We start from the raw sequence: 11021 nt of genomic DNA on the forward strand, positions 1-11021 counted from the left end.
CCCTAGGAAATTAGTACAGAGATCTTCAGAACCAGTGTTGAGACAACTGCCCTTTCAGTTTGGAAACACATGTTATGGTAGATCATTACTGTATACCATAAAAATGTTGCACTCTAGAAATTAAAAGTCTAAACATGAAAAGCAAAACTTCACCTTTTGAAAGAAAACAATATCTTTGTGACCTGAATGTAGGAAAAACTGCTTAAAAAAGCAAATGACTAAGATTGATGCATTTGCATTAAAATTTAAAATTTAAAATACAAGCATAAATAAAAGATAAGACACATAGTAGCAAAAAGTACTTGTAACCTAGTGTCAACAGTTAATTGACATACAAATTACATAAAGAAGTTATAGAACTGAAAGGACAGAGACCCAATAAAAATACAGGTAAAAGGATGTGAACAGTCAGTTCACAGAACTGAAAACAAATCGTCACTGGATAAAAGAATAGCTTAAGTATTGTGACATAGTCAGACAATAAAACACTGTACAAAATTAGATCAGTTATATCAACATGGACAGATCTCAGAATGTTGAATGACAAATGCAAGTTACAGTATAATAAAGCACTTATGCATAAAAGAGAAAGCAACACTTTACAAATGTACATGTATTAGAAAATTAAAAACATGAAAAGTTAACATTCATCATAATGTTTGCCTCTTGGAAAGGAGGAAAATAGGACTAAGTATAAGAACTATTGAAGAAAGTACCGAGGAGACTTGGGTTTCATCTGTCATATTCTAGTGCATGAAAAGAAAATAAAGAAAAAAATGTTAATATTTGTTAAATAAGTGGTGAATAAGAGTGTTCACTGTAATTGGGTCTTTTAACCTTTTGAAAATTAAGTAAATGAAGGCTTTTTGATCATTTTTGGAAAACATTTAAAGTGAATTTAATCTTAATTTAAAAGAGAATAAGTATATTTAACAAATAAAAACATGCATTAAAAAAAAAAAAGATACAACAATTGTAAATATTTAAGCACCCAACATAGGAGCACCTAAATATATAAAGTAAATATTAAGAGTCATAAAGGGAGAAATAGTAATACAATAATAGGAGGCTTCAGTATCCCACTTATATCCATGAATACATAATTCAGGCAGAAAATCAGTAAGGAAACATTGGCCTTAAACTTAAGGCCAGATGGATTTAGAGGGATTCAGAGAACATTCCACCCAAAAGCAACAGTCTTCTTAGGTGCATGTGAAGCAATCTCAAGGACAGATCACATGTGCAGTCACAAAACAATTCCTCATAAATTTAAGAGGACTGAAATTGTATCAAGCATCATTTCTGAACACAATGGTATTAAACAAGAAATTAATTACATGAAGAAAACTAGAAAATTTACAAATCCGAGATTAAACAACATGCTAATGAAAACCACTAGGTCAAGGAAGAAATCAAAAGATATAAAAAAAAAAATCTTGAGACAAACACAACTGGAAATGAAACAGCAAAAATTTAGAGGATGCAGCAAAAGCAGTTCTAGAAGGCAAGGTCATAGCAATAAATGCCACCTCAAGAAATAAGAAAAGTCTCAAACAACCTTACTGTCCTCAAGGAACTAGAAAAAGAACAAGCAAAGCCCAATCAGAACAGACTGATTACTAGTAAGGAGACTGAATCAGTAATCAAAAACCTCCCGACAAACAAGTCAAGGACCAGATGGCTTCCCTCATGAAATTCTACCAAATATTCAAAGAATAATTACTACCAATCCTTCTCAAACTCTTCCAAGGAACAGAATGGGAGGGAACTCTTGCAAACACACTTTAAGAATCCAGTATTACCATACTACCAAAACCAGACAGGGATGCCACAAAAAAATGACAGGCCAATTTCCCCAATGAACATAAATTAGGCAAGAAAAAGAAATAAAAGGCATCTAAATTGGAAAGGAAGAGGGAAAACTGTCACTATTTGCAAATGACATACTACATACAGAAAACCCTAAAGACTCCATCAGAAAACTGTTAGAATAAACAAATTCAGAAAGTTATAGGATACAAAATTAGCACACAAAATCTTACATTTCTGTGTACTAATAATGAACTATCAGAGAAAGAAATAAGGAAAACAATTCCATTTACAACTGTATCAAGAAGAATAAAAAACCTAGGAATAATTTAGCCAAGGAGGAGAAAGACCCGTATACTGAATACTATAAGACATTTATGAAAGCAATGAAAAATACAAATAAATTCAAGGATGTTCTGTGCTTGTTGTTGGAATAATTAATATTGTTATGCCATTCATACTACCCAAAGCAATGTACAGATTCAAAGCAATCCCTGTCAAAATCCCAATGGCATTTTTCACAGAAACAGAACAGTCCTCAAATTCGTATGGAATGACAAAATACCCCACATAGCCAAAACAATCTTGAGAAAGAGGAACAAAGCTGGCAGCATTACATTCTATACCATACTAAGCTGCAGTAGTTAAAAGAGTATGGTATTGGCATAAAAGCTGCAGTAGTTAAAACAGTATGGTATTGGCATAAAAACAGGCACAGATCAATGCAACACAATAGAGTCCAGAAATACAACTACACATATGGTCAATTAACTTACAACAAAAGGAGTCAAGAATATACAATGGGAATAGGACAGTCTTTTCAATAAATGGTGCTGGGAAAATCACAGTCACATTTCCTATGAAAAAGAATGAAACTGGACCACTATCTTAAAACTACACACAAAATTAACTTAAAATGGATTAAGGACTTGAACATAAGACCTGAAACCATAAAACTCTTAGAAGAAAACATAGGCAGGAAGCTCACTGACGTAGGCCCTGGCAATAAGTTTATGAATCTGACACCAAGAGAAAAATCAACAAAAGCAAAAATAGACAAGTGGGATGACATCAAACTAAAAATCTTCTGCACAGCAAAGGAAATCAACAAAATGAAAAGGCAACCTAGTGAATGGGAGAAAATATTTGCAAATCATGTATCTGAGAAGAGGCTAATATTCAAAATACATCAAGAACTCATACAACTTAACAGCAAAAAAAAACCAATCAATCTGATTTAAAAAATGGGCAGATCAGAATAGATATTTTCCCAAAGACATAGAGATGGCCATCAGGTACAGGAAAAGATGCTTTACCTCATTAATCATAGGAACATGCCAATCAAACCTCCAATGAGATTCACCCATCAGAATGGGTATTATCAAAAGGACAAGAAATAATGAGTGTTGGTGAGGATGCGGAGAAAGGGAACCTCGTGCACTGCTGGTGGGGATGTAAATCGGTGCAGCCACGATGGAAAACAGCATGGAGGTTCCTCAAAAAAACTAGAAATAGAAATACTTTGTGATCCAGCAATTCCACTTGTGAGTATTCATCTGAAGAAAATGAAAACACTAATTTGAAAAGATATATGCCCCCCATGTTCACTGAAGTATTATTTATAATAGCCAAGATACGGAGGCAAGCTAAGTGTCCACAGAGAGATGAATGGACAAAGAAGATGTGGTGTACATACAAGCATACCTCATTTCACTGCACTTTGCAGTTATTACGTTTTTTACAAATTGAAGGTTTGTGACAACCCTGTGTAAGTAATCAATCAATAATACAATGGCTAACTGTACAGCAAAGGACACCATCAATAGAGTAAAAAGGTATCCTACAGTATGGGAGAATATATTCGTAAATGACAGATCCGATAAAGGGTTGACATCCAAAATATATAAAGAGCTCACACAACTCAACAAACAAAAAGCAAATAATCCAATTAAAAAATGGGCAGAGGAGCTGAATAGACAGTTCTCTAAAGAAGAGATTCAGATGGTCAACAGGCACATGAGAAGATGCTCCACATCGCTTGTCATCAGAGAAATGCAAATTAAAACCACAATGAGATATCATCTCACACCAGTAAGGATGGCTACCATCCAAAAGACAAACAACAACAAATGTTGGCAAGGTTGTGGAGAAAGGGGAACCCTCCTACACTGCTGGTGGGAATGTAAATTAGTTCAACCATTGTGGAAAGCAGTATGGAGGTTCCTCAAAATGCTCAAAATAGAAATACCATTTGACCCAGGAATTCCACTTCTAGGAATTTACCCCAAGAATGCAGCACTCCAGTTTGAAAAAGACAGATGCACCCCTATGTTTATCGCTGCACTATTTACAATAGCCAAGATATGGAAGCAACCTAAATGTCCATCAGTAGATGAATGGATAAAGAAGATGTGGTACATATACACAATGGAATATTACTCAGCCATAAGAAGAAAACAAATCCTACCATTCGCAACAACATGGATGGAGCTAGAGGGTATTATGCTCGGTGAAATAAGCCAGGCGGAGAAAGACAAGTACCAAATGATTTCACTCATCTGTGGAATATAAGAACAAAAGAAAACTGAAGGAACAAAACAGCAGCAGAAGCACAGAACCCAAGAATGGATTAATAGTTACCAAAGGGAAAGGGACTGGGGAGGACGGGTGGGAAGGGAGGGATAAGGGTGGGAAAAAAAGAAAGGGGGCATTACGATTAGCATGTATAGTGGGGGGGGGCACGCGGAGGGCTGTGCAACACAGAGAAGACAAGTAGTGATTTTACAGCATCTTACTATGTTGATGGACAGTGACTGTGAACGGGGATGTGGGGGGGACTTGGTGAAGAGGGGAGCCTAGTAAACATAATGTCCTTCATGTAATTGTAGATTAATGATACCAAAATAAAATTTAAAAAAAAATACAATGGCTAAATTTTTTCTTCTTCATAAAAAGAAATATTACTCAGCAGGGAAAGCAAATTACAGTTGTATGACTACATAAATGAACCTCAGAAATACTGTGCAATTCTATTTCTATCAAGTACAGAGACAGGAAAAAGTAAACAATATGTTATTTAGAGGTATATTAAGTGATAAAACTATGAAGGAAAGAGGCCAAATTCAGGGGCGGTAGTTTCTGGTGGGGTGAGCAGGAGCACAAGGGAGATTTTCGTGCTATTGCTGACACTCTTTCTTAAGCTGGGTGTGGGGGTACAGGCACTCACATTACTATTTCATCTGAACATACATGTTTTATATACTCTCACATTCACACTATACTTCACAATAAAAAATGTTTTAAAAAGCTAAAAAGGGTTAATGGCAGGGAAAGACGACATTAACAGGAAGGAAAAGCTCAGGAAAGGCTTCCTCCACGGCAGCCAGGTGCAGGTGACAGGAACCCCGGGAAAGGAGGGGCCTGCCAGCACCGGCCAGGGGTGCCGGAGAGCAGGGTGGGAGGGCCAGGGGTGCAGCCCGAGAGGCAGATGGGCAGAGCACACACAGCCAACAGGTCATCGCGAGGACTCTGGTTTTCACTGCAACAAAGTGTCCTGGGCAGAGTGACATACTGCCAAGGGCTCTAAGCCGATCTCTCTGCTGTGCTGAGAACAGAACAACGCGGAGCAGAAGCTGGGCAGGACCTACTGTAGGAAGCCAGGTCGGGGGAGGGGCATGGACCAGACTGGGACTCCAGATGAAGTCTGAAGGCAGGACAACAGGCTGCATGTGGATAGAAAAGAAAGTGAGGCATCAAGAGATTGAATCTAAGGTTTTGAGCCCAAACAACTGGAAGAATGAGGCTGCCACGGAGACAGGGAAGGCTGTGGGAGCAGAAACGTGGGAGAAGCAGCAGGCTGTATACATGTGAGCTTGGGGCTCTTATCAGGTACTGTACTGGGGTGAATAATGTCCCCCAAAGTCTGTGAATGTTACTTTTCTCAGAAATGGGGGCTTTGCAGATGTAACTGAGTAAAAACGAGGTCATACTGGATTAGGGTGGGCCCTAAACCAATGACTGGCATCTTTATAAGAGGGAAGACAGAGGCAGACAACCCAAGGATTGCCAGCAACCACCAGAAGCTGGACAAGGAAGGGAGGGGTTCTTCCCTAGAACCTTCAGAGCAGGCACGGCCCTGCGGACACCCAGAGCGGGACTTCTGGCCCCCAGAACTACAGAATACATTTCTGTTGTCTTATGCCCCAGAAAACTAACACCTAACTCTCTCTCTCTGATACTCCTGGGAAAAGCCAGATGATATGTGAAGATAAAACATCAAGAAAAAAGACACCAGTTTCAAGCGTCGGAGTTCTTTCCCTGGCTCTCCTTTATTCCGGTTCTAAGAACCCTGGCAAATCACTTGCCTTCTGTTATTCAATTTCCTGTAAAATTTCTAAAATCAGAGGCCTGGAGAATCATGTCCAAAGTCCTACCACCTCTAAATTTCTGCAGCTTATAATTGTCCAAAAATACAATAAACTGCTTCTCTCTCACTTACCAACTTTACATTTCCCTGTATGGCCCCAGAAGATGGCTGGCTAGCCAGAGATGGGTAAGATTCCTCAAGGGAGGAACAACCTAAGACAGGCACAGTCGGCAGGGGGGCCATCAGGTGAGAAACTGGGGATCAACAGAGGTGAGGCTTAGAACCTCACCCCCCATTTTGAGAGAAATCTGCATCCGTGGATGTTTTGTTGCCCTTGTCTAGCTTGGATTAATACTTAGTCTATAGGCACACACCTGATCATCTACATTTGCCCTCTTACCGCACTAAATTATGTTTTCTACCCTTATCTTGCATCTACCTACCACTTCAGCATTTCATTAAAATAAATAAAATAAGGGAGAAATGTGGGATTCACATATAAATCAAGTATAAAAATCAAATGAATAATCATATCTGACTTGTTTATAGTTCATGATGCGTGATCAAAACCGAAAGTTTCTGTGATATGACTGTCCTTGCACTGTTCACCATGTAAGAACTTATTCACTATGTAAGAACTTGTTCACCATGTAAGAACTTGTTCGTTATGCTTCAGAAGATTGGAGACTGTTGAGAATTAGGCTTGGGGTTGATTAATGATTGTGCATTGAGTCCCCTATACAGAATTTTATTGTTGTTAACAACCATTTGATCAATAAATATGAGAGATGCCCTCTCAAAAAAAAAAAAATACAATAAATTGTGCCTGAACCTACCCAGGTCTATCTAAAACCCCATCTCACATAAAGCTTGTTTCTGGAAAGTCCACCTTTACACTGGATGTACCCCCTTAAATTGTGGTGGGAGAAAAAAACTAGATGCTAAGACACAAAAGATAAGCACCACTAAATGGAATTACCACAAACTCAGCAGTGGTATACACCACTGGCCATCTCACTGCTTCCACGTATCAGAAGACTGAGGACCCCATGGTCTGCTGGTTCTCTGCTTGGTCTCACGAAGCAGAGGTCATAGGTAGGGCTACCTGGCAGGGCTCACTCAGGTAGCTGGCATGATGCAGTTCCCTGCAGTCACAGGACTGAGGTTCCAGCATCCTTACTGCTGCTGTCAGCCCAGGGTCATTCTCGGGTCATTCACTGTGTTCTCAGCTCTGGGCCCCTCTCCCCTCTTCAAAGCCAGCATGGCAGGGGGAGTCCTTCCCATACTCTGACTCTCACTGACCCCTCCTACCTCACCTCTCCCACCTTCCTCTCCTGTGTTCCGGCCTTGTGTGATTGTTGGGTTCTACCCCAATAATCCAGAATAATCGCCCTATCAGCTCCTTGGTAACCTGCAAATTGCATCTCCAGAGCCCCTCGGCAGCAGTGCCCAGATTCATGCCCACCTTTGTAATCAGGAGACAGGAATCTTAGGGCAACATCTTTAGAGTTCTGCCTTCCACACATACACCAAAATGTCACATGAAGCACATAAAAACATACACAACACACTTCTGTGATACAGCTTTGGAAGTCAACCGTTATCTGCATTTTATTACTGCCAAGTGACAACATGCTGAAAAATGGATAAGGCCTGTGGAAGTCCAGTAAGGGAAAATCATCTTTGCTAATGCAAATATCCTTAGGAAACAAGTTCCCCAATGCCAAGTCCATACTGAAGCTGCAGCCTGAACTGTGCAGGGCTTCAGATTCCTTCTCTGTGGAAATGAGAAATATAACAACTGCTCGCAGCCTAGACACAGACCGACACAGGCACAGAGACGCAGCCCAGGCAGATGGGAGATGGGAGGTGTTCCCACACCACTGACCTGCCCCCCAGCCAGGTTTCCCATGAGGAGCAGCCCTCCCATACCTAACCCTCTCTCTGTCCACACTCTCCCCACAATGACTCTCTTAAATACATCACAAATTTAAAGGACTCTAGGTGGTCCTTTAATTCAATATTTACTTAATGAGCCCGCATTTGCTATGCTTTGGTTTGCTCATGCTAAACACCAACTCTCCCTGTGCAGTGCCACCCCGCATGGTTTAGGAAATTGAGCTGCACACATATTTACCAATTATTCTTATTACACTCATTATATTAGTTTATTTTCAACTTTCTCCTGAAAGTGTCCTCAATGTAATTATAACACTAATGTTTAACATTAACAAGAACTACCTACTGGGCATCTCGCTAAGCATTAATCTTCAGAGGAGGAAAAGTGTGAAGGTAAAGGGCCATGTTCAGAGAGCTAGTAAGCAGAAGCAGGGTCTGAACCCAGGTCTGTGGCTCCAGAGGCCTGGCTCTTAACCACCCTCGGGTTGCCACCTAGTCTCCACAGTTAATCGGAACACCTACAACACAGGGCATCCGGACTTCTCAGGGCAGCTCTGAAGGGAGCATGCCACTGCACAAAGGCAGAACATGGAATATTCCTACGTTCCCACTTCTCCCTGTGCTTCGCCCAAAGTATCAGAAAACGTTACTGGTTATGAGCAGAGGTTTTCTGAACACTACCTAGGAAGACTGACAGGTGGCACTGTTCGAAAACTCTGTTCCCTTCTTGAAAACCGAAACCTGACCTTTCACTGCCAACTCTTCACAATGCGCTTTTTCTCTTAACACTCTTTGGGTTGCTTGACTTCCCAGTAGGCCGTTTCGGTTTCCCTCACTCCCTCTCACTACGTGTCTGCGAGGCTGGAATCAGGGAGCCCTCTAAATTAATAACAGAGGCAAAGATAAAGGGCTAGGACTGAACGCGGGCGTTTACGCATTCCTGAACTAGCAGCGGTAACGTTTAGCTTCTACTTTTTAAAGAGTTCTCTTTACGAGTCTATTTACACATTCGAGCTGACGGGACGGGGCACAGCAGAGGCGGGCGACCGGAGACTTCAGTGGCTCACAATTTTCCAGAACGAAAACCCCGAGCTCCTAACCGTGAACAAACAGGTGTGACTCGGTGGTGTGGAGAGCCCGCAACTCCCGCAGCTCAACTCGGGCCGCCACACGCCGGCCTGCGCCCGGGGCCTCCCCAGCAGCGCGGCAGGGCCGCACAGCCAGGCCCGGTGACCACGGAGGGGGTACGAGGGCGGGGGCCGGGGCTCCGGGCGGACCTCACTTACGTTTGTACTCGGCCATCAGCCTCTTGAGCGCCGTCCCCGCCATGATCCGGGCAACAGACTTGCCTTCCGGCCTCGTCTCCTAAGTGCTCGTCCCTCTCGCCCGACGCCCGGCCGCTTCCGGGTCGCCGCGGGACAATGAGCCCTTCCGGGGCACAGGAGCATTTCCGGGCGCTGGGCGCGTGCGCAATAGGAGGGGTGGGCCCCTGCGGAGCTGTGCGCCTGCGCACCGTCCTGCCTGTCCGGGATCCCGGAGTCCCGGCACTCAGCCCGGGTCTTCCGCCGCCTGCTGGGTTGGCGTCGCCCCCCTCGACGGTCCACGTGCCTGTGGGGGCCGGGCCCTCCGGAAGATCCCGGAGCCGCTGGCGCCGCGGGGGGAGTGTGTTACCGCCTGTCTCGTCGTCCGGCTGAGGGCCCCACAAGGAGGGGGCTGGCGCCGGGGAGCGGGACGGCGGCGACGCGGCCGGCATGGGGCAGACGGAGGGGGACGGCGGGCAGAGCGCGTGGCGGCCGGCTGCGCAGACGGCATTCGAGTGGTGTCCTCAGGATGCAGTGAGGGGAGTACCTGAGCACCAGCAGCCGACTAATGGCCCTGGGGCACGTGGGCCTGGCAGGGCGACTTCATGCCCAACTGCGGTTACAGCGCGCAGCCCACGAAGATGACACCTGCCCCTCTGCCTGCCTTCAGATGGGCATTGGAAGGTTTGGGAAAGCAGATTGGTGATCGTGGTAGTTTGGTTCTGCGTTACGTGACACAGCTGGAATTTGGGCTTCCTGGGGCCTTAGCTTCCACGGAGAGGGAGCATCCAGGAGACCGTCGCAGGTGGTACAGCAGCAGGACCCCTTAGCAGCAGCCACCCAGACTTCGCAGGCCCCCAAGCTTGATTGGAGCCCCTGGGCACTGCTTCAGGAGGCGGAGGGACAGCCACCTTCCAGCTACCCCCGCAGGCTCCTGCTTCTCCACAACTGTGTAACGTGTACTGGGATAACCAGAGGGTGCTTTTTCATAATGCTGTGGTTCTACTCCCAGTTGACCCCCTGGGGTTCAGTGATCTACTTAATTATTAAAACCCCATTCTTATGACTCCAAGGAAGGTAAACACTTGTAGTACTTTATGGCTCTGCCACACAAGAGTATATGCAACTTTTAAAAAAGAAGAGTTTCCTCTACAGCATTTACCTACTGTATGCATCCTACATGCCATTGTGTAGAATTTACTATGAAATGTCCTATATAATCTACCAGCATAATATGTAATTTACTTAATATTTATTATCTACTCTAACCAGAAAACATGTTCCGTGAGGACAGGGAGTTTTTGTCTGAGTTGTTCCTGAATGCAGCCACAGTACCTGGATATGGCAGTATGTGTTGAACTGAATGAGATTTAACAATACAAACACACCTCACAAGTATGCATTTTTTAGGATCGAGATCACAAACACGCAGTCCAATACTGTCCTTTCAGATACATGAGTAGGTTGTTGGTTGCATGAAGTAGTCTCACATTTAAATACCAAAAAACTTGAGAAGCCCAGCCTAATGTCCAGATTTGTCTGCCTCCCAAAACCTATCTTCTCTTTACACAACACCCAGGGGAAGAAAAGTGCAGTAATTATGCCAGTTCACCTCAGTCAGCTGGGAGAGCTGAGGAGAGACAGGA

General features: G+C 43.5%; 1 protein-coding gene across 4 annotated transcripts in view; it reads right to left on the bottom strand.

Moving 5' to 3' along the window:
* Positions 1–9509, bottom strand: part of UBE2G2 (ubiquitin conjugating enzyme E2 G2) — a 59638-nt gene extending 50129 nt beyond the window's left edge. For 2 of the 4 annotated variants that reach the window (XM_036912069.2, XM_057505286.1), the window contains exon 1: positions 9361–9508. In XM_036912069.2, the coding sequence (XP_036767964.1) occupies positions 9361–9403 (43 nt within the window). In that variant the 5' untranslated portion in view covers positions 9404–9508. Of the gene's footprint in view, positions 1–9360 lie in introns of all 4 variants that reach the window. The other 2 variants (XM_057505288.1, XM_036912067.2) reach the window with 2 other exon arrangements.
* Positions 9510–11021: the final 1512 nt, after the last annotated feature.

Source organism: Manis pentadactyla, chromosome 1, assembly GCF_030020395.1.
Source record: "Manis pentadactyla isolate mManPen7 chromosome 1, mManPen7.hap1, whole genome shotgun sequence".
Lineage (NCBI taxonomy): Eukaryota > Metazoa > Chordata > Mammalia > Pholidota > Manidae > Manis > Manis pentadactyla.